At 39.9% G+C, this 24,608-nt stretch overlaps 1 protein-coding gene across 1 annotated transcript in view; it reads left to right on the top strand.

Moving 5' to 3' along the window:
- The window catches only part of PXDNL (peroxidasin like), a 222,841-nt gene that overhangs the window by 168,746 nt on the left and 29,487 nt on the right, over positions 1-24,608 (top strand). The window contains 2 exon segments of the mRNA XM_053559607.1: positions 22,825-22,885; positions 22,888-22,961. Coding sequence (XP_053415582.1) covers positions 22,825-22,885; positions 22,888-22,961 — 135 coding nt within the window.

The raw sequence follows: 24,608 nt of genomic DNA, 5'->3' as shown, positions 1-24,608 counted from the left end.
GCCTTGTACTACAACCTAAAGTCTGGTAGGCTAATGCTCCTGGCCTTGTTTTTATTACTAAGGAATTGCCTTAGCTGCATAGGGTTTCTTCTGGTTCCATACAAAATGAAGAATTATTTTTTCCAAATCTTGAAAGTATGGTGTTGATATTTTAATGGGAATTGCATTGAATCTGTATATTTCTTTGGAAAGCATAGACATTTTAACAATGCAAAAATTTTTAATAAAGTCCTAGCCACTAGATTATAGCTTATCATTAAAAAGTCATACGTTATGATCAAGTATGTTTCATCCAAGGGGTGGAAGGCTGGTTTAATATACTCGAGTCCATAAACATAATTCACCATATCAACAGAAGCAAAAACAAAGACCATATGATCCTCTCAATAGATGCAGGAAAAGCATTCGATAAAATTCAACGTCCTTTTCTAATTAGAACTCTGAAGAATACAGGCATAGGTGGCACATTTCTTAAACTGATCAAAGCCAGCTACAACAAACCCATAGCTAATATTATATTCAATGGAGTAAAACTGAAAGCTTTTTCACTCAGAATTAGAACAAGACAAGGTTTATCACCACTACTGTTCAACATAGTGCTGGAAGTTCTAGCCCATACAGTCGGGCAAGAGAAGGAAATAAAGGGGCATCCAAATGGGAGCAGAGGAGGTCAAACTCTCCCTCTTTGCGGACGATATGATCTTAGACTTAGAGAACCCCAAAGACTCAACCACAAGACTCCTGGAAATGATCAAAAAATACAATAACGTCTCAAGATATACAATCAATGTCCACAAGTCAGTAGCCTTTTTATATACCAATAACAGCCAAGTTGAGAGGCTCTTAAGGACACAATCCCCTTCACAGCAGCTTCAAAGAAAATGAAATACCTAGGAATACACCTAACAAAAGAGGTGAAGGACCTCTATAAAGAAAACTATGAAACCCTAAGGAAAAAAATAGCAGAAGATATGGCAGGGAAGAATGTCTCTTCTCACTGTGGTGTCCGCTACTGCTTAGCTACTGCGTGGCACTTTCTTCTCTCTTTTGAAACCAAATTATATCATATCTTTTAATCCCTCAATATCCTTTCTCTCAGAGCCTCACCTTTTGCTTTTCAATTAAATATATGCTTTACAAATTTTGATTGTTATTTTGTAATTTGCACTACCTTTTTTTAAAAAAAAAATTAAAAATTTTCTTTAATTTAGTAAATCTTTTCAAAAATTCACTTCCACACTGACAGTGTTTCTGTTTGCACTGAGTACAGTGATACGCATGTTTCACAGACATTTATTAGGTCACTGCTGCAGACCAGGACTGGGGTTTGGGACAGCTCAGATGAATTCATGTTTTTGCATTGATGATCCCTGAGGCTCTGACGTGTGGGTGACCAGGGTGATGGTTCAGAATTTGGTCATCTGGGGACCCTTTTGTTGACTGTGCTCTGCCCAACCTGTGGAACGGCATCTGCAAAGTCAGGGGAGGGCCTGACATTGAATGCGCACACAGGTGGTAAAGGCGCTCAACCGCGTGAACACACTGCAGGCTCTTGCTCGGGCCTGTGCCGGGCTCTGGTGGCTCCAGGGTTCTGAAGGGTTGTCCTCATTTGCTTCATGTGTGCCTCTGAGTGGATGCTCCGTGGATGGTGTACCCATCACACATACTTTCTCCTCATCTCAGCACGTGTCTCTGGGGTTGCTGGCTAAGCTTGTCTTTGTAACGCTGTGCCCCTGTGTCTGGGCCAGTCCTTACTTATACCCTGGGGTTCCTTCCAAGGTGAACAGATACACAGTGAAGTGGGAGAGTCTGGGTCCCCTTTTGGGCCTCTGGAAGTCCAGGCGTTTTAGGTGCATGTGACCACAGGACCAGGGCCATAAACCCCAGGGCACACGTGAGAGTGAAAAGCTGGCAGGATGGATGGATACTAAAACTTTGAGTAAGGGTGAATGCTCTTCACACCTGCACATCCCTCCAAGGCAGGGTGTGACAATTTAGCCTGCAGGCGTGTCACCGTAACACTTTCCCTGTCACACTGCCAGACACATTTATGTACATATTGCCTACGGCTACTTTCCCACTATGAGAGTGGCAGAACTGAATCTTCCCAATGATGAGTGTATGGCCTAAAAAGCGAAACTTATTTACTATTTTCCCTTTCAGAACAGGTTGCCAATGCCAACCGTTACAGATAAAAGCACAACTGAAGAATGATGCTCTTCGAGGAATTTTTCTAATTTATCTTAAGACTTGGGAATGATACTGTTCATCTTCAGAGTTATAATCTCACCTCAAAATGAGACACTTGTATCAAAAATGTCCCCAAATGGAAGTCATATTTCTCCTGTTAACCTTTTCGATTTTATAGATGTAATAACTACCTCCTAACATTAATAATACTTCTTCGTGTTTGGTTGGCATTAATTGCACAAAAATGAACGTTTTGTGACATACATCTCCTCTCATTTTTATGACAATTTATTATGAATTGCTGGGGTTTATTTTTAATAGTTCTTCATGCTCCAGATGAATAGAATAGTTCGAGGTAGATCTTTTTCTGCACATGCCACAGCCACATTCACGCCTTCCAGGCTGTTCTGTTGTGAGCTAGTGTGAACTTTCCCAAGGACACACAGTTGGCAGGTGGAGAATATGAAATTTAATCTGAATCTGTATGATTCCAAACTTTATGCTTCTATCACTGTATTAGTTTCTAATGACTACTGTGGTGAATTACTGTTACCTAGTAGCCTTAAAATATACCTGTTGTCTTAGAGTTTTAGAGGTCAGGAATCTGAAATGTCTCACTGGGCCAAAACTGGGGCTCCATCCCTTTCTGGAGGCCTGGGGAGAACCCACATCCGTTCTTGCTTTTCCTTCTTCTAGAGATCGCCCACGCCCTCTGCTTCTGGGCCCCCTCACTTTCCTGCCTCCTTTTCTATTTTTAAGGATGCTTGTGATTACTGTGGGCCTAATCAGATTATGCATAATGGTCTCTCCCTCCTATTAATCACAGCCGCAGTCTCTTTTGCCGTGTGAGGTGACATAGTTACAGGCTTCGGGGATCAGGCTGTGGACATCCTTTGTGGTGGGTGCGAAGGGAGCACACAGTCACTATACAGACGTCACCATTGCCAGCATTGGCTTTGATTGTTTGTTTTGCTTCAGCAGGAGCACAGGTGACTATGGGAAGGGGGGTAACAACACGGCACATGGGAATACAGGCTGGAGGGCTCTGGGGTCGGGCCACAGGCGTCCCAAGTGCTCTCTGCTTCCTCCTCACGGCAACCCTGTCTAATTTTCCAGAGTCTCACATTGCTCACTCCTAAAATGAGAGAAATCATAGTAAGTATCTCATCAGTTTCCTGAGATGAAATGATTTAAAACATTAAATCACACACTTAGCAGAGACCCCGAATGCCTCGTCTGTGCGCACGTCCCAGGCCCATGTCTAGGTGAATCTGTTTCAGCCTCCAGTTGTGAAAGCAAAGCATTCTTTAAGTAGAGGAGGTGCCCGTCTCTCTACACGTAGGATTCTTTCCTTTTCCTTTCTTATCAGCATGACATTTACGTGGAGAGCACATTCCAGACTGGAGGCACAGAGGGTCGGTCTTAAATTATGCATGGTTCCTAGTAGGTAGTGTGTAACTCAGGATTTTCTTTTGCTCAGGAAATACAATTTCAAGTGGCTGTAAGTGAGAACAGTCGCGTTTGTGTTCTCTCTGCTCTGTATATCAAAATTGAGGAGCTTTGATATTAACTTTTATCACTATCACATTTTCCTAACCTCACCATAGAAAGGGCACTATTGTCACTGTTGAAAATCTGTTTTGTGCCATTTAATTAGGTCAGCTTGTCACCTCCTTAAAGAAATAGATGTCCTGGGAAAACCTGAACCCACGTCTCGTCACTTCTTGGATGGAACAGAGGAAAGCAGTTGATGTGGTTTTATGCTTCAGTGTCTGACGAAGGCAATGGTAACCCTTATCAGTGCAATTTATTTAATACACAGATAGCATTTTAAAGTCTTTATAAATCATAATACAGAAACTTGTGAATTAATATTCACGCTTGTGGAGAGTGTTTGACAGTGCGCTGGAAACGCCGCCTGGATGCTTTCCAGGATTCACAGTGATTAAGTTTTTGATCTTAGGCAAATTGCAGGATCTGAGTATCCTTTTCCCATGGCGTATTTTTTCACTGGTCAAGACTTAAAAATCTTACTGAATCCCTTTATATGGCTCAAAAATATTCTTCTTTGCAAGTACTTATGAGCCTAAGGCAGATAAAAACTAATTTTAATATTAGACTCTTTTTAAAGATTGAGCTGAGTCAATAATTACTTTTATTTTGCATAGTGCCAGATGCTCTTTGCAGCATTTGGATAGTTTGGCCCCGTACCTTCATTCTCTCATTAGCCATGAATGGCACTTTCTAACCCTTTTAGCTAGAATAAAATAGATTCAGTGACATGGCATCTATAGCCATTAAAGTCATTACCTTATATTTTATTTTTAATTACCTTAATTATTATTTAAAATGCAATTAAAATATGTAAATGTATTGTACTATACGTAGCAGTACAACTTTTTTTCTCTTGCCTATTCAGTTACTGGGAAATATAACATAAAAGCAACTATTCCTCAGAGGAGAATGATGTGTTCTACAAGGCATCTAATTGCCTCCTTTCAGTGACAGTTTGACACCAGGAGAATTTCTTGGCAAATAATCAATTCAGTAAAGCAAGCTTCCCTTTTTCTAAAAGTAACTAGAGCTATTGAATAAAAGGGAAAAATATAAAGAATGACTTTACACATAAACAGGCTGAAAAGAAAGGGCAAGTCTTACATCCCAGAAAGAGAAGGGAACGAGAAGCTGAGGAGAAGGCAGCCTTCCTGCCGTCTCGGCCCAGGAATATCACCCACAGGTGCTGGGCTAGAGACCAGAAGTCGAAGTTTTAACACCCACACAGGGCAAGGAGGCGCAGACCCCACCAAGGCAGAGGCAGGAAACCTGCCTCATCTCTGCAAGGCATGAAGCCAACTAGTGAATCCTTTCTCACTGGGAAAGAGGAAGCAGCAAAATAGTTTCTTCACTAAATGTCAGGGACTGAGACTGGAATAAAATAGGAAGGTTTTTGAAATTTTAAGCTAAGCCTGTGGAGAGGCATTTGAATTTACTCAAACACTACAGTGCTGGAAAGACAAGATGATAAATTAGGATGAAAAACCAGCACTGGAACCCACAGAATCTCTGATTTCCAGCCAAAAGCCTATGTGAAATCACCACACGGGCATTCTTCCACAAGCTGGAGCATACAGAAAATTACAGGAAAGACAAAAGAGCTCCCAAGAAGTTCTCTCATTCCTGCAAGCACGAGCTCAAGTCCAATTGAGTAAATAAATGGTTGCGAGATAACAATGAAAATAAGTGAAAAGCAATAAAACTAGGCAAAATATAACTGGAGCCTAGAGAGTAGAGTGGTTTGGAAGATTATAATAGAACTAGCCAAATACAGAATTAGTGAACTGGAGGATAAATATGGAGAAATCATTCAGCATGTAGTACAGACAGATGAAAAGAATAAATAATAAGAGAGATTTAGAGACAGGAAGAAAAAGTCAAATAATTATAGAAGTTCCAAGAGGTAGAAAACAGGAATGAGAGAGAGAGAGAGACGGAGGGAGAAACATATGAAAAGTTCGCAGGGGAAACATTACATAAAAGAAAAGACTTGAGTTTTCAAATTTAATGAACAGAATTAGTACAATGTGCCCATCTACTGGATACCTGACTTAGGAGATAGAACCTCAATAGCTGAAGCCTGTGTCAGTCTAGACAGGGTCATGGTAACCAACAGCTAATGTCACAGGCTGAACACACCTGACATTTATTTCTTGCTTAATTATCTAATTTAACCTGAAAAGAATGAATATAAAACCAAATATAATAAAGTAGAAAGTTGAAAAACAAGAATAATTGATTGATATATCCAAGAGCCAGAAGTTACAAAAATATAAAGAGAATAGATTTCTGAGAAATTGCTATTTCTTTTTGATGAGAATATTTTGAAAATCATTCTTTCTTAGTGAATAATTTAACAGTGGATGGTAAGATAATGATAAAACTAATATCAAAATAGCACCTATAGAAATGTCAATTAATGAAGGATTGCTTTTAAATAGTCTCTCTGCTCTAAGCAGGCAAACTTTCAAAAATTTTAAAGAACACATTGTACAATATTGTAGAATATTCTAAAAGATGATAACCGATTCATTTATTGACTGAAATTAGCATACTCCTCATAATAAACCTTAAGACAGCACCAATGAAATTATACCTTAGTGTCATTTTTAGATAGAGAATAAAAAGTTTTTAAACCTTTTTTAAACTTGTCAAATCGTGAAGAATAGTCCAGCATAATTAAGAAGGAGTAATATCAGGAATATAAGCCTAAGTCTGTATGAATATAATGCATTACATCAGAATATATTATATCATTTTAAGATCCATGTGGTCATCTCAGAGTGTGTCAAAATGACCTTTGGTAAAATTGAAAACACACTTAAGTCTTGGTCATATTTTATTTTTCAAGGAAAAGTTGACTTATTTGGTATTTGAATCTTTAAACCTGAAGGCAGGAATGTTACTTCTAGTTATAAACAAAATACCCCAAGGTACTGCTATATATATCTATTTTTTTCCTTCTATTTTTTTTTTATTGTTGGGGATTCATTGAGGGTACAAGAAAGCAGGTTACACTGATTGCATTTGTTAGGTATAGTCCCTCTTACAATTGTGCCTTGCCCCCAAAAGGTGTATCACATACCTAGACATGCCCCCCCGCCTGGCAAAAAAAGAAAACACACTTAAAATGAAAATAACAGCAACATTCTTAGTAGTCGTGATACAGGTATCACGGTATTCATTTCATGGTATTCATTCATCCAATCAATCAGTAATCGAGTTAGTATTTATTGTGTTTACTGTGTTCTAGCTATTTACTTAATAAAAGACACACGATTAATATCATAGGAGATTGTGAATCACTGGTTTAAAACTGGCAAATAGCTAGCAGCTGTCCAGCATCTGTGCCAAATACTGCTAAGGTCTCAGAGGACCTCTGCCCACTGAACGTGGGTATGATCCCCAACGTCTTCCAGACTAGGCAGCCAGCAGTTACTCCATTTGACTGGACTTGCCTTTTGAGATGAGACCTCCTGGTGACCTTTAACTAAAACTAGGTCCATCTAGAAACCAGAGGCGGCTCTGTTACCACTAGTTTGCATTGCTTTTGATTTTCAGTGCAATAAGCCATCTTGGGTCAAGTGAGTGGAGATAACAAAATGGAGACGGCTCGTTTTTATAACTGGAATGTTTTTTTATTTTAGAAGTTGTATAAAAGGGAGAATTGTAAGAGGAGGTGGTGATCATGAGATCTCTGTATTATCAAGGGATGGCTGAGGGTCCTGACTACGGCTTCCCTTGCTCTGTGAAGAACAAGCTTAGAGCTGAGTTCTACCCTCTGTGAATGTGAGAGGGGAGAACAGTGGGAATTAGATTTGGGTGGAGAAGCGCTGAAAGCGAATGGATTTTATGGAGTGGAAAGAAATTCAGACAAATCATTAAACCAAAATTGTTTTGCAGGTTTGAGGACACAAGTGAAATTTATAAATCAAGCTATATAGTTAATTAGAATAAAAATAAAATTCTTATCACTTGGCTGGCCTGTAGAAAAGACTCTTATCTAAATATGCCTGCCTGTCTAATCTGGCTCTCTCTGACATCTGTCCCTATCTCTCTACCGTCTAATTCTAGGTATCTATTTATCTATCACTTTCCATCTGTCATTGATCTCTGTCTATTATCTATCCCTTCCTATCATCTATCTGTCACCTATCATCTTCCAAACATTTATCAATTTCCTGCTACCACTGTCATGACATAGGGGCGTGACTGCAGAGGCCTAGAAGAAGACACTCAACATTTTTGTCAAATGACATGAGTTTTACCTTATAGAGAATTTTTCTTTTGGTCATTATCACCTTTTATATCAATACCATGGTGTACTTTTATGTACTATTTCACGTTTTAAACATCTGTTGATACCTTTTAACTGACTGATACTTTTTAAACTAGGACCTGTCTTCGAGTCCTATTTTTAATCTAGACTAGTGGCTGGAAAAAGCTAGGAATTGTTAAGAATCTGTGGACTGAACGAAAAGGTTGATCTTTTATGTCACAATAAGAAATTAAATGTATGATTTATTGGTGTGGTTTTCTTACTCCAGGATGTATGTTAGTTAATTTTATGTGGCTTTTAGACATGACATTTAATAAAATTGTCTCACACGGTGAAGAATGTTCTTTTTTCCTTTTCAGTTATTTTTCTGGGTTCCCCCCCGCTTTTTTGGTTATGACCGGGGAGAAAGTCTCTCCTTGGGGACTACATGTCTTTAATACCTGGTACTTATTAATCAACCTTTGAAGCCAAAGCGAAATGCTTTTTAGGCCCAGAGATTTCAAAAGGTTACCATGTATAGGTTTTTTAAAATTTATTTGTATTTTATTCTGACTATGAAAAATATACCAAAAAGCCAATTTATTATTCATGTCTACCATTGGTATTAAAAAGTATTTAATTATTAGTAGTTGCCATGCTGTAAATGTCCAAACATTTGCTATTATTAGAAATACTAATAATTATAGAGTTCTGAATTCTGTACTCTGATCCCGAAAAATTGACAATCATTACATTTTTAATTCTCCATGAAATATTACCAAAATGCCTTAGATTATTTTTCTTCAGCAAAGTAACAGAGAGAAAAGTTTCTCCTCTTGTAAAAGCGAAAAGTGGATAGTATTACATGGTTGTTTAAAAAGAAAAAAGTCACTTGATTTTTTTCCATTTGTTTACTTTTCTGTGCTATTTCTGTTGCAATGTTAGTGTTTTTAAGCTTAGTATGTAACTTTCTAAAATGCACAAATTTTTAATTAGGAACAATTTTTTTTATTGTTAAATCATAGCTGTGTACATTAGTGCAATCAAGGGGTGCAATGTGCTGGTTTCATATACAATCTGAAATATTCTCAATGTTCAAACTGTTCAATGTAGCATTCATGGCATTTTCTTACTTATTGTATGTAGACATTTGTATTCTGTATTTAGTAAGTTTCGCCTGTATCCATTCTAAGATGCACCGTAGGTGTGGCCCCACCCATTACCCTCCCTCCACCCTAACTTCCCCCCTCCTTTCCCCTTTCTTAGACCTTTCCCCATATTGTTGTGCTATAGTTGGGTTATAGCCTTCACGTGAAAGCTATAATTTAGCTTCATAGTAGGGCTGAGTACATTGGATACTTTTCTTCCATTCCTGAGATACTTTGCTAAGAAGAATATGTTCCAGCTCCATCCATGTAAACATGAAAGAGGTAAAGTCTCCATCTTTCTTTAAGGCTGCATAATATTCCATGGTATACATGTACCACAATTTGCTAGTCCATCCGTAGGTCGATGGACACTTGGGCTTCTTCCATGACTTAGCAATTGTGAACTGGGCTGCAATAAACATTCTGGTACAGATGTCTTTGTTATATTGTGATTTTTGGTCTTCTGGGTATAAACCTAGTAAAGGAATTATAGGATCTATTTTTATCCGTAGGTATTCTCCAAACATCCTTCCAGAAGGAACGTATTAGTGTGCATTCCCACCAGCAGTGTGGAAGTGTGCCCTTTCCTCCACATCCACGCCAACATCTCTGGTTTGGGGATTTTGTTCTGTGGGCTACTCTTACTGGGGTTAGGTGATATCTCAAAGTAGTTTTGATTTGCATTTTGCTGATGATTAAGGGTGATGAGCTTTTTATCATGTGTTTGTAGATCGTGCGTCTGTCTTCTTTAGAGAAGTTTCTCTTCAAGTTCCTTGCCCACCCTGAGATGGGATCACTTGTTCTTTTCTTGCTAATCTGTTTGAGTTCTCTGTGGATTCTGGTTATTAAACCTTTATCGGAAGTATAACCTGCAAATATTTTCTCCCATTCTGAGGGCTGTCTGCTTGCTTTACTTACTATGTTCTTGGCTGTACAGAAGCCTTTTAGTTTGATCAGGTCCCAGTAATGTATTTTGATATAACTTCAATTGCCTAGGGAGTCCTCCTCATAAAATATTCACCCAGGCCAATTCCTTCAAGAGTTTTCCCTGCACTTTCTTCAAGTATTTTTATAGTTTCATGTCTTAAGTTTAAATCTTTTATCCAGTTAGAGTCTATCTTAGTTAATGGTGAAAGGTGTGGGTCCAGTTTCAGTCTTTTACAGATGGCCACCCACTTCACCCACCACCATTTGTTAAATAGGGAATCTTTACCCCACTGAATGTTTTTAATAGGCTTGCCAAAGATCAAATAACAGTAAGTAGCTGGATTCATCACTTGGTTCTCTATTCTGTTCCAGACATCTACTTCTCTGTTTTCGTGCCAGTACCATTCTGTTTTTGATCACTATGGATTTATAGTACAGTCTCAGTTCTGGTAGCGTGATTCCTCCTGCTTTGTTTTTATTGCTGAGTAATGTTTTGGCTATTCGAGGTTTTTTCTGATTCCATATAAAATGAAGTATTATTTTTTCAAGATCTTTAAAATATGACAATGGAGCTTTAATAGGAATTGCATTAAAATTATATGTTGCTTTGGATAGTATAGACATTTTAAAAATGTTGATTCTTCCCAGCCATGAGCATGGTATGTTTTTCCATTTGTTAACATCTTCAGCAATTTCTTTTTTTAAAATTTCATAGTTCTCTTTGTAGAGATCTTTCATGTCCTTTGTTAGGTATACTCCCAAATATTTCATCTTCTTTGGCACTACTGTGAAAGGAATAGAGTCCTTGACTGTTATTTTCAGCTTGGTTATTGTTGGTATATTTAAAGGCTACAGATTTGTGGGTGTTGATTTTGTAGCCTGAGACATTGCTGTATTCCTCGTTCAGTTCTAAACGTTTTGTAGTGGAATCCCAAGTGTTTTCCAGATATACGATCATATCATCTGTGAAGATTGAAAGTTTGATCTCTTCTGACCCTATGTGGATACCCTTGATCACCTTTTCTTCCCTAATTGCAATGGCTAAAACTTCCATTACAATGCTAAAGAGCAATGGAGACAATGTGCAACCTTGCCTGGTTCCTGATCTAAATGGAAATGATTTCAATTTAACTCCATTCAGTACGATATTGGCTGTGGGTTTGCTGTAGATGACCTCTATTAGTTTAAGAAATGTCCCTTCTATACCAATATTCTTAAGTGTTCTGATCATGAAGGGATGCTGGATATTATCAAAAGCTTTATCTGCGTCAATTGAGAGAATCATATGGTCTTTATTTTTTAGTTTGTTTATGTGCTGAATTACATTTATAGATTTACGTACATTGAACCAGCCTTGAGACCCGGGGATAAATCCCACTTGGTCATGGTGTATAATTTTTTTGATGTTTTGTTGTATTTTGTTCGTTAGGATCTTATTGAGTATTTTAGCATCAATATTCATTAGTGATATTGGTTTATAGTTTTCATTTCTTGGGTCTTTCCCTGGTTTGGGGATCAAGGTGATGTTTGCTTCGTAGAATGTGTTGGGTAATATTCCTTCTTTTTCTATATTTTGGAAGAGGTTTGGTAATTTAGGTACTAGTTTTCTTTACAGGTTTGGTAGAATTCTGACTTAAAGCCATCTGTTCCTGGGCTTTTCTTTTAGGGAGATTTTGTATAGTTGATGCTATTTCAAAACTTGATATAGGCCTGCTCAACATTTCCACTTCATTCTGGCTAAGTCTTGGTGGGTGGTGTACTTCCAAGTATTGGTTGATTTCTTTCAGATTTTCATATTTCTGAGAGTAAAGTTTCTTGTAATATTCATTAAGGGTTTTTTGAATTTCTGAGGGGTCTGATGTTATTTCATCTTTACCATTTCTGATTGATGAAATTAGAGATTTTACTCTGTTTTTCCTCGTTAGGTTGGCCAAAGGTTTATCTATTTTATTGATCTTTTCAAAAAACCAACTTTTTGATTTATCGATGTTGTATAATTCTTTTGTTTTCAATTTCATTTAATTTTGCTCTGATTTTGGTTATTTATTTTCTTCTGCTGGTTTGGGGTTGGAATGTTCTTCCTTCTCCAGTTGCTTGAGATGTCTCATTAAGTTATTAACTTCCTCTCTTTCAGTTTTCTTGAAGAAGGCTTGCATTGCTATAAATGTTCCTCTTCGGACTGCCTTTGTAGTATCCCAGAGGTTCTGATAATTCGTGTCTTCATTGTTGTTTTGTTCCTAAAATTTGGTGATTTCCATTTTAATCTCATCTATAACCCATCTATCCTTCAGCATAAAGTTGTTTAGCTTCCATGTTTTTGTATGGGTATGCAGGTTCCTATTGTTATTGAGTTCAACTTTTATTCCATGATGGTCTGAGAAGATGCAAGGAATAATTTCTATTTTTTTTTAAATTTGCTAAGGTTAGATTTGTGGCCTAGGATATGGTCAATTTTGGAGTATGTTCCATGGGCTGATGAGAAGAATGTGTATTCAGTTTTGTTGGGATGAAATGTTCTGTAGATGTCTGTTAAGTCCTGATGTTGAATGGTTAAGTTTAAAGCTAAAATTTCTTTACTTAGCTTCTTTTTTGAAGATCTACCCATCACTGCTAAAGGGGTGTTAAAATCTACAACTACTATGGAACTGGCGGAAATCAAGTTGCTCATGTCTGTCAGATTTCTCTTATAAATTTAGGCATATTCTGGTTGGGTGCATGAATATTAATAATTGAAATTTCAACATATTTAGTATTACCTTTAACAAATATGAAGTTTCCACCCTTATACTTCCTTATTTTGGTTGGTTTAAAGCTTATTGTGTCTGCAAATAGGATTGCAACACCTGCATTTTTCTCCTGTCCATTTGCCTGCAGTATAGATGACCATCCATTCACCTTGAGTCTATATTTGTCTTTTAATGTAAGATGCGATTCTTGTATGCAGCAGATTTCTGGCTTGAGTTTTTGCATCCAGTCAGCCAACCTGTGCCTCTTTAGAGAACAATTTAAACCATTACATTAATTGAGAATATTTATAAGCCTTTCGAGAGTCTGGTGGACATTTTTAATCCTTTTGCAACTGTGGAAGTTGGAATTTAATCAAAATTTTCTGGGTGGGTTTACTTTTGTGGTGGAGGGTTACACTGGTCTTTATGAAGGATAGGTCTGAGAATATCCTGGAGAGCTGGTTTTGTTATGGCAAATTTCTTCAGTATATGAATGTCATTAAAGTATTTAATTTCTCCTTCATAAATGAAACTCAGTTTAGCTGGGTACAGGATTCTGGGTTGAAAGTTATTTTGTTTTAGGAGATTAGTAGTCAATGACCATTCTCTCCCAGCTTGAAAGGTTTCAGCAGAGAGATCTGCAGTTATTCTAATATTCTTCCCCTTGTAGGTGATGGTTTTCTTTAGCCTGGCTGCTTTCAGAATTTTCTCCTTCATATTAACTTTAATGAAATTGATTATGATGTGATTATGATTATGATGACTATGATCTGGGGAATGTCTTATTTAGGTCAAGTTGTGCTGGAGTTCTGAAACTGTCAGCTATCTGAATTTCAGAATCTCTTGGCATGTTTGGAAAGTTCTTCATAATCTCATGGAGAAGAGTCTCTGTGCCTTGTGAAGCCACTTCATCACTTTCGTGGATCCCTATAAGATGAATATTGGTTTTCTCCAAATTATCCCAGAGCTCTCTGAGAGAGTGATCTGTTTTTGCCCTCCATTTCTCTTTCTCTTTGAGAGTATGGGGGTGTTCAAAAGCTTTGTCTTCAATGTTAGACATCCTTTATTTTGCTTGCTCCATTCTGTTACTGAAGGATTCTACTGTGTTTTTCAGATTTTTGAGGGCTGCAACTTCTTGTCTCAATGTATCAAAATCTTTAGTCATTTGGTCTTTGAATTCATTGAATTGTTGAGATATCTTTCGGGTTACTGCTTGGAATTCTAATTCGATCTTATTTGCTATCCAGATTCTGAATTCAATTTTTGACATCTCAGCTATTTGTTTGTGCATGGGATCTTGTGCTGTGTCTGCCCCATTGATCCTTGGGGGAGTTGATCTACTCTGATTATTCATATTGCCAGAGTTTTTCTGTTGATTTCTCCTCATGATTGTTTTTCACTGTTGCCTCTGGCCATCCTCAGAGTTGGGGCGGTGTCTCTCCAAAATTAGACCCCAGTGGGATTACTGTACTGTTGCTGGATCTTTGTAGGGAGTGACCCTGTGTAGTTCCTCTGGGGCTGGTGCAGCCGGGGAGTTCTGGTTGTGGAAGCAGCTCTGGAGTGTGACACACCTGGATCCAGCAACAGGCCTGGTGGTGATGCACACAGTTCTGGGATTGCCCGGTGCTCAGTGACTTTGGCACAGAAAGCCCAAGGCTCCAGCAGTCTGTGGCCAGGAGAAGGGCTACACACAGTGGCAGGGAGGGCTCTGGAGGGCACACAGCTACCACAATTCCTGGCCAGATGAGCGGGCCAGTGTGGAGGCATGGAGGGTACAGGAGAGAGGATGCAGCATTGCTCGGCTCCTGCAGTTACTGGTCAGGGCGTGGGGAGGCCCTGTGGGCATGTGTTGTGGGTCGGGGGTCACGGCACAGCTCTTATTGAGGTCTGGGCGGGTGCTGATTGCAGTCGTGGCACAATTCTTACGGATGTCTGGGCAGTGCAGCTCTTACAGAGGTCCAGGTGGGTGCCGATTGCGGTCGATGTGCAGCTCTTATGAAGGTCCAGGTGGCAGCCAATCACGGTCGCAGAGCAGCTCTTATGGAGGTCTGGGCTGGAGCCTACCATGGGACATCAGCCTTGCTTCCCACCTGCTCTTTGACAGAGCCCTATTTCAATGGGCTTTCTGGCTTTTTTTCAAACTCCGTTTGGAGTTACCTAGGCAGTGCTAAGTGCCTCCAGCTCCACACTCCCAGCCAGGCCAATTAGGAACAATTTTTAAAGAAAAATATGATATCTTTAGAATCTCTAAGGAAAAATACCTAGAATCTGTGATAAGCCTTCAGTAAAAAGTGCTCTGAGAAAAATTTCTTCCAGGTAAAGAGACTAAGACTTTTTTTTTATTGTGTTTTTAGTGCCTATAAACAAACCATAATATTATTTTCTACTGTGTTTCTGCTCTGACTAAGCATGCTAGTGGGGTAGGATGCTAATTGTTGTTTTAATTTCTCTGATTTAAAATGTCATTGACTTTTCTTAATTGGAAGCGTTCCTTGTGGGACAGAGGAAATTTTATTTTGTGTGAGAATACATGAGGGCATTTTGATTCTTTTTTTTTAAGACATATTTTAGATATATTTTCTCTCTAAAAGCCACTAAATGCTCATATTTGCGCTGGAAATTCAGAAGTATCTCAGAAAGCGTTTCCACCAGGACACTTTACCACATAGCTCCACGCCTCTGTGTTTGTGGAAGGGTTTATTTGCTTGGTGAAAATCACACACTTGTGCACTGTCAGTCTCTGCATCAGGTGAGCACAGACAGCCTCCAAAAACTTCCACATGGGACCTCTGCCCTTGTGTCTCTGTGTGGGATCCCGTCAAATGAAAGTTATTATTACCTGTCCTTCTGAAGTAGATTTTAAGTCACCTGTCATTTTGAAATTAGGTTTGAATTGACGGTGTTGTCTTTGTGGCATGAAATGGCTCATAGCAACACCTGCAAATCTTTTCTTTCACCTCTGTACGTCTGTGCATCAAAATAGCAACAATAGCGTCACTTTTTAACATAGCTACACTCTGTTTACTTGTATTGTTTCACACGTTTTTGTTTTGAAATAATAGATTAGAAGGTAAATTTAAACATGGGCAAGTGTGCTGCTATCAAAGGCAGGAGACTCTTTATGAGGCCAGTTTGCATCCTCGCTTTGGGCAGAGCTCTGTAAGACTGTGCACATCCAGGGCCGTAGTGTCAAAGGCAGCTGGTGGCTTCCCATCTGCTTCTGTGTTCAGTCAATAGGGGCGTGGTGTGCCCAGCCCGTGTCACGGTGGGGGCAGTGCCTCATGTCAGGTTGTGTGGCTCCTTACAGTCGGAACCATGCTGTCTCACATCAGTTTACTACTTTTAAGTATGGAACAAATATCATGGGATTTCAGGTTTGAGGAGGAAAGCTAACAAGTAAATGACACACTGAAAGCATTAATACAAAAGCTGCTTTATGTTTTTACAAGCAACCATTTTTTAACCAAGAAAGAAGAGATACATTATCTACAACTGAAAAAGGTAAGAAAATAGGATTGACATCCTCCAGAGGAATGCTGATGAATAAATCAGAAATAGTTCCAGAACTTCTTGAACATGGATTTTCCTCCAAGGAGGTGGAGCTGATTTATTCTTTCATACATAGGCTATTTACCATTAATAAATTACTCAATATGGGATGTGTACTAAGTCTCAGCAGAAGGCTCTCTGCATTTCTTGGACTTGGCATGAACCATGGAAGAAGTAAGGTGCAGTCATAGGGATGGGAGTGGTTAATGTTTAGCTGAATTATTCAAGACACAGAAACAGATCAATGACAAACAACTGGAATTAACAAAATCAAGAGGGGGGCGGAGACAAGATGGCAGACAGAAGCCAGCTTTCCACAGAGGCTCCCTTACAGAAAGAGAGTTAAAGGACAGAAATTTAGCAAGTAACCTGGTGGATTAGAGCTGCATCAAGAGAGAAGGTTGAAGAACACACATTAACTCTGCTGAGGCGAGCTGCGACCCCAAGGATACAAACAAAAGGTACAAAATCCATGACCAAGCGGATGGGAGTCCCCTCCCCCATGAGAACAGCTCAGAGTGCACCGCAAACAAACGAGCAGTGTTAAAAGGTCCTCCCACTACACTCCACGGGAGAGACCCTCTAAAAAGTAGACCTACCTCCCCTACTAGGGTGCCACGGCATTCTCCTGCCAGGCATAAAGCTGTATAAAACTGTATATATTCTCTACCTGTAATTCTGAGCTCATGGCACTCCCCTACACTCTCACTCTGAGATCTGGAGGCCTGTCCACTAGGAGTCCAGATTCTTGGGTGATTTCTCAAGGGGTGTGGACAGGTATTGCATGACCCGAGACACGAATGAACAGCATCTTTGCCGTGGGTGTAAACTCGCTCCTTAATTATTAAGTCAAGAAACAGACTACACTAAACGAGATGAGATGGCGTGTAGCAAAAATCTTTATTCCAGGTTTTGACTTTATACTTTTCTAGTCACGTACACACTTAATCTATTATCTATTAGTTTCATCATTATCTTATTTTACCTATCTGAAATTAACTTGAAATGAAATATTTTGTTATCATATCAATATAATCATCTTTGTAGTAAGCCTCTTCTTCTAAACATTAACTAATTCCTGAACAGGTATCAAAAGAAAGATCACAAAGAAGAAAGTAGCCACAGGGGTACAGAGTTAAAAGAAGAATATCTTTAAGCATTCACTCAGTTTACTCAGTATAAAGTAATGACTGTGTCTTTCCTTCAGGGCAGAGTACCTATAGACCTCTGACAATATGTTTTTAACATAACATCAACCCTCTGGCCCATATCTCTGAGGAAGGGCAGCATGCCCTTTGATCTCAGGCTTCACAGGGTGCACAGCTTCAGAGAATGGACTTGTGGAATGTTTAAATCCAGGCAAGCCAACTCTGTGTGTGTCCCAGGGGTGTCCAGGTCCTTTAAGCCTCTGGAAGAAAAGCAAGTCATTTTAAACTCACACTGAATTTACGTTGTGTGCTTGATGTAGGATATGTTTATTTCTAAATATTATCCTACAACAGGGCCTAGACTGCAGCTGGACAGTGCTGATTCTGCAGCACAGGAGTGAGGAGAGAATGGTCAGCTGAGAGGGAACCACACCAGAGTGGTAGTGACCCGAGGCCAGAGCAGCAGCTGTTTTTGGCAACAGTAGGGCTCACTCCCAGATATTCCAAAGCCACACCCCCTGTCTCCCTGGGCAATCAGAGGAGGCCGGGCATCTTCTCAGGTGGCAACCACCACAGAAGAGATCTGGGACGGAAACTCAGGCCCCGTGAGTAAAGGGTTTGCCTGAAGTGGTACCAGCCTGGGTGGAGTGCGGGGACTAGAAAACGCATGTGCAGAGCCAGGAAATTCCCAGGGCAGGGATGAAGCAGAGGACTGCTTTACTGAGCTTAAGATGCACCTGACCGTCAGGGGATCACCAGCCTATGGACAAAGGAAGGCAGGAGGCTAGAACTGACAGCTAACCGAATGCAAACCTGCAGGAGCACAGATAGGGCCTGAGGGGCAGGCTCTGGGAACTCAAAACAACTTCTCTTCTACAGGGGAATTTAGCATGGACAGAAACAAATTGCCACAAAGTTGTTCTGTTCTATTCTGTCAGTAACATCAATCAGGGGTGGGGCTGGTACTGAGTGAACACCACCCAGTCTCCATCAAGTGCCCATGGTTGTCAGGCCTCACCTCCCCCTGCTAGATAGAGGCAGGCAATTCCTGGATATAAACATGATCTTATTTAACCTTATAATTGCCACTATCCATTATTTTTCATATTCTGTATAATTTAAGTTTAATCAGAGAGCAACATAATCTTTGTTTAGTACTTACCTCAATAGTATTTGGGAAATCTCTGTAATTTTTGCTCAGTTTTGCTGTGAACCTAAAACTACTCTAAAATAAATTAAAATTATTATATATTGTCATGATATACATAATATATGTATATCACTGCTGACACTGTGATCTCAGACATTCCACTTCCAGAACTGTGAGACAATACATTTTGGCTGTCCTAAGCCACCCAGTTTCTGGTGCTTCACTATGGAAGTCCTGGGAAACTAATACGATCATTAACTCCCACCATTTCATATTCAATTCACTCCTATTTCTTAAGAACAAGTTTCCTGCTCAAAATGCTTCCATTGTCCTATATTTATTAACTGCTTAGGCTTAATGCAACATAATGTTTAATCTATCTGGAAAGAGACCCTTAAATTAATTTTTAAATAAATTTTATTATATTATGTATATCATGACAATAATAAGTTCCTTTCTTGGTCCAAGGTATTAAAAGTGTTGATATAACTTATGTCATCAGCAAATTAAAAAGAAAAAAATGATGATTTCAGTATTTGTACAAAAAAAAACTATTCCAAGTAAAATGCAGCATTTCTCCAGAATTTAAGAAAGACTCTTAGAAATTTTAAGTAAGAAATGAAAAAAATGCAAACTGAAATTGATAAAGTAAACTGAAACAAAAATACAGCTGGGCATTGTGGCGGGCACCTGTAGTCCCAGCTGCTTGGGAGGCTGAGGCAGGAGAACCACTTAAGCCCAAGAGTTGAAGGTTGCTGTGAGTCATGTGACATCATGGCACTCTACCCGAGGGTGGTACAGTGAGACTGTCTCTACAAAATAAATAAATAAATAAAATTAAGAAAATATTTTCATCCAAATCCAGTGTAATGAGAAGTGGTTAAAAAGTTCCACAAACCTGGAAGAAAACATTTGGACATAGACAACAAAGTATTAGTGTCTAGAACAGTGGTTCTCAAACTTCTTAATGCCACCTCCCTTTAAACAGTTCCTGTGGGTCGCGACCCTCAGGTTAAGAACTGCTGATCTAGAAAATTTAGAGGACTTAACAACCAGAAAGAAAAACATAACTCAACCTAAAAGATAGGTAGAAACTCTAAATAAGCATTTCACATAAGAAAAAAAATATATCCCAATCATTCTACAATGTTGAACTGTGTAATTAATCAGGAGAATGCAAAATCATAGTGAAACATCCTTTTGTACTCAACCTATTACCAATTTTTGTTAATACATGCCCTTGGGTTAGCCGTAGGGAAATGATGGTCCCTCAGTTCTCAATCTCTCAACACAGCTGCCTCCAAAGCTGCCAAATCAACAGAGAGAACAGAAAGCACCGACCGCCTTCAGATTAGCAGGGAGCAGGGAACAGCCCTAGTTTCAAGTTACCGTAAGTCGGAAAATAATCAACAATTGCAGCAGTATTGCCGCTGGAACTCCACTTCCACTGCCAGCATAAAATCTCCACAAAGGAAAGGGGAGGCCTGCAGCAAAGAGAATCCTGGAGAAGGAACGTCAACACCCAGCTCTACATGGTCACATGCAGTCCTGAAAACCCCAAAGTTTCCAATACCAGTTACAGGTCTGAAAATGTCCAGAGATAACTATTTTTTTTTTCTGGGAATGAGGAGGTAAGTAGAGACAGGCTAGTGCCCCCTCTGACTTGACGATGACGCGAAAGCAGAGTAGAGGCAAACTGCAGAAAAATGTGTCAGACCTGCTCCCCGTCACGGTCGGCACTGGCCCAAAACACACACAGAAAGGATGCTGTGAACTAGAACTTCATTTCATGAAATCCCTGGGAATAAAAACAGAGACCAATTTCAAAAAAAGCTATGTCACAAAAAAAGATAAATGCAAATCAAACAATTTAGAGGAAAAAATCATTTTGAAAAAAATGGAAACAGAAGGAAACAATAGTACAACGTTCAAGCCTGATAAAACAAGTGCTCAAACATCCAGACCAGAACCTGAAAAGCCCAGTGTCATCAAGAATGAAGAAAAGATGTGGAAGAGGATGAGGAGGAGGAGAACAGAAAAACAGGCAGATGAACATGAGAAAACGGAGACGGAACTAACGAAGGAGAAAGAGTGAGGAGAGTTGACTACACTAACCAAGTGAAGTAAAACCGAAGGATAAATTACTCTGTGTCAGCCATGGTGGACGCACGTTGCCAGGCAAAGGAGCTTAGAGAGTTCTCTATGCTTCTTGGAGGCAAGTGCACTGTCCCTCCGTGTTGGATGGCAGTCTGGCACTGTCTATTAACCTTGAAGAAATGCATATGGCTATGGATCACAGGGAAATCCAGTAAGCTCATTATGGGAATGTGAATTGCACACATATTTTGGACAACAGTTTGGCATTAATTATTAAAATTAAAGATACTGGACTCTGCACCCAGCATTTGTAGCTCTAAGTTGGCATAATCTAGGGCCGGGGTCTCCCGCAGCCTGTCGGACAGCCTGTCAGCTAAATCTGACCTACAGCCTGATTTTGTATATAAAGTTGTACTGGAGTACAACTGTGTCCAGTGGTTTATGGATGCTATGGCTGCTTTCAAAAAGACACCACAGTTTACAAAAGAATTTACAGTTGTCCTGCAAAGCTGAAAATATTTGCGATCTGGCCCTTTCTGGTAAAACTTGGCCAACACCTAGTCTAGAGAAATTCTGGTGCGTATCAAGAAACACGTATGAGAATGTTCGTGTTGTGAAAGCTGAAGAGCTCACAGGAGTTCATCACCAGTGTAACAGAAAACTGTGCTGGGGTAGAGAAGCCGACGGTGGATGGCTGCACAGCAGAGCACAGCAGGGAGGGGCAGGTGTGTGCAGGGCCCTGAGTGCATCTCCAAACAACCTCAGTGGAAAGCAGATGTGTGAACACTGTATTTCCATGTGTTCCTCGGTTAAAATATTCAGAAACAAACTATGTATAGTCTAGGAACCATGTGCATGAAATAAAACGTTAACATAAAGCAAGGGACAAGTGTATATCACATGTTCCCTTAGAGGACGGGGTAGTAAACACAGCCGGGAGGCTTCTGCCAGCACTGCCCAGGGCAGTGATCACGTTTCTTTCTTTAAGTAGATGGTGAGTCCAAAGCTGTCTGTCTTTTTTTTTTTTTTTTTTTTTTTTAATTTTTTTATTAAATCATAACTGTATACAATGATATGATTATGGGGCATCATACACTCACTTCATAAACCATTTGACACATTTTTATCACAGTGGTTAACATAGCCTTTCCGGCGTTATCTCAGTTACTGTGCCAAAACATTTACATTCTACATTTACCAAGTTTCGCAACATTTGCATCGTGTGTGTTTTGGTCATTTGTTCTTTAGTCGTAAACAATTGTTTCCAATTCCAGATAAAATGCTCATTGGCTTTTTAGCAAGAGAACATTTATCTAACACTTACTATCATCCTCACAATTTTTTTTTTTTTTTTTGTAGAGACAGTCTCACTTTATTGCCCTCGGTAGAGTGCCGTGGCCTCACCCAGCTCACAGCAACCTCCAACTCCTGGGCTGAAGCGATTCTCTTGCCTCAGCCTCCCGAGTAGCTGGGACTACAGGCACCCACCACAATGCCCGGCTATTTTTTGGTTGCAGTTTGGCCGGGGCTGGGTTTGAACCCATCACCCTCGGTATATGGGGCTGGTGCCCTACCGACTGAGCCACAGGCACCGCCCCATCCTCACAAATTTTGTCTTCAGTCTGACATTTTAGCAGACCTAGCATAGTACTTCCATGGAAATTTTTCAGTGCTTAAATTTGTTTATGTTTTCTACACGTGTCTAAAAGAATTCATTGGAGGCATCTGAGTATGTGAATACAGACACCCCTATAGCTGGACACACTTACAGAATAGAGATGAACGCAGTTCCGTTTCCTGCGCTTAGAGGATAGTTATGAAGAATAACGCAGTGGACGGTGCAGCTTGAGCGGTGCGTGCTCTCTGCCAGGTTACAGCTCTGCTCTTGGCGCCGCGTGATCCTTTATCTCATTGCTTTTACCTCAGTTATTTTACCCGTGAATTGAAAATACAGTAATGATAATATCCACCTTTCCTTTTTGTATGATGAGTGATGGAAACAAAAATACCGCCTCATTCACCTGGGGACATCTTCCATGTCCCTTGCCATCTCAGGCCTGGGCTCTCTCTGCTGCAGGCTGTGCAGTGCTATAGGTGACATTGACCCCTGGCCGGCCCTGATGGTCGAAGACCTGATCCCCCTGGTACAAGAGGGGGACTGACACTAACACGCCTGTTGGTTACCCAGTTTCAGTGGCTAAGAGACGGAGATAGGTAAAGTATTATCTGTTGTATTTATGAAAGATTTAAAAGTTGTGGGTTTTTGACCCAAGATGTATAAGTCTAACAATATTGTATGGTGAGTCTATGTTTTCTATGATTTACAATTCATCAGATATAATAAATAGCCACTAGCCTTTGGTCCCAGCACTGCATATCAGATGACATTCCTTGTCTGTAAATCTTTGTGAGAAGAGAAGCAGAATGTCCTGAAAGGGGCTGGGAGCCTAAGACGCTGGACTCACTGCCCTGTGCTCAACGCTGGCCCTGACTGCAGCTGTCTAACTCGGGCATGTGTTTTACTGGACGCCAGAGTTCTCGTCTCTAAAGTGTGTGCACAGCGGTCCCTGTTCCGTAGGATTTGAGGCCGGCAGGGACAGAGTTGGGGTCCGTGCCCAGATCCCTCCTTCGTTCTCACATTCTCGTGGAGGAGGACCGGTTGACGCCAGAGCAGACAAGGGCACTCACAGCCAGGAAGATAACTGACGACTCTTCTCTAAAATGCCTTGGCTCATCTGAAGTGTTCGTTGTAAATATGTCGAATTTATGACATTATGGGAAACACCTCGCTGGAAAATGTAAGTTAGTTCCGTCATCTTTTACTAAACTAACCAAGTGTAAGGACCAAGAAACACAGTATTGCATTTTCTTAATCGTTAGTAAAGCGCAGTGTCGAGTAAGTCTAGTGATCTTAAATCCGTTTGACGATTTAACCTTTTGTATTATTGTACAGATGATGTAAGACTTGAAACACATCCTAGAAATTAGGTTAATTAATGATACAAGAATGTATTCTTTACTTAAAATTGTTCTTTCAATTGTCTTCCATTTATGAATTGACTCTGTCTCAAAAAACAACAAAAACCAAAGATTCCCCCAAAGTACTCCCCTTGGGAAGCTATGCACCAATGCCAGTACCTCAGTGTCTAGTTCATCTTTCAAAGCAATTTTGGAAGTATTTTTCTGGAATGACCATCAGAGCTGTGAGGTATATAATACTTTTTCTAGGATGAGTTTGGGAACTTAATTGTAACACCTTGTGTATATAGTCAAAGACTGAACAAATCTGAGAAGGTTTCAACTTTAGGGTGAGCTGTCTTCCCCATGTTTTCCCCATGGTTTGCTAAATATGCTGTAATAAGTACCACAGACTGGGTAGCTTACACAACAGAAATTTATTTTACCCCCAGTTGTGAAGGTTAGAACTCCAAGGTCAAGGCATCGGCAGGGGTGCTGCCTACCGAGGCCTCTTTTCCCGGAGGGTGGGTGGTGTCTTCTGGAATGTTCACTCTGCTGTATCTGTGTCCACATCTCCTCCTTTTGTAAGGACACCAGTCATATTAGTTCCCACCAGTAGGATCACACTTTACCTTATTACCTTTTAATGGTCTATCTCTAGACATAGTGACCTTCCAGGGTACTGCAGCGTAGGACTTCAGCATATGGATTTAGGGGAGACACTGTTCAGCCCGTAACACCATGAGAGTGGCAGCAAAGTCTTCCATTTAGTATCTTAATTTCCCATTGTATAGCCGGCATGCAAAAGTGTTTAGCATGCAGTCTTCAAATATTTATTGAATGAATGAACACAGAAGTTCTCTTTACCAGTCCGGATTTTTTTTTTTTGCAGTTTTTGAACGG

The sequence above is a fragment of the Nycticebus coucang genome, chromosome 13 (genome assembly GCF_027406575.1).
Source record: "Nycticebus coucang isolate mNycCou1 chromosome 13, mNycCou1.pri, whole genome shotgun sequence".
NCBI classification, from domain to species: Eukaryota; Metazoa; Chordata; class Mammalia; order Primates; family Lorisidae; genus Nycticebus; species Nycticebus coucang.
The sequence above is the reverse complement of the archived record's forward strand: the minus strand, read 5'-3'. Positions and strand labels throughout refer to the sequence as shown.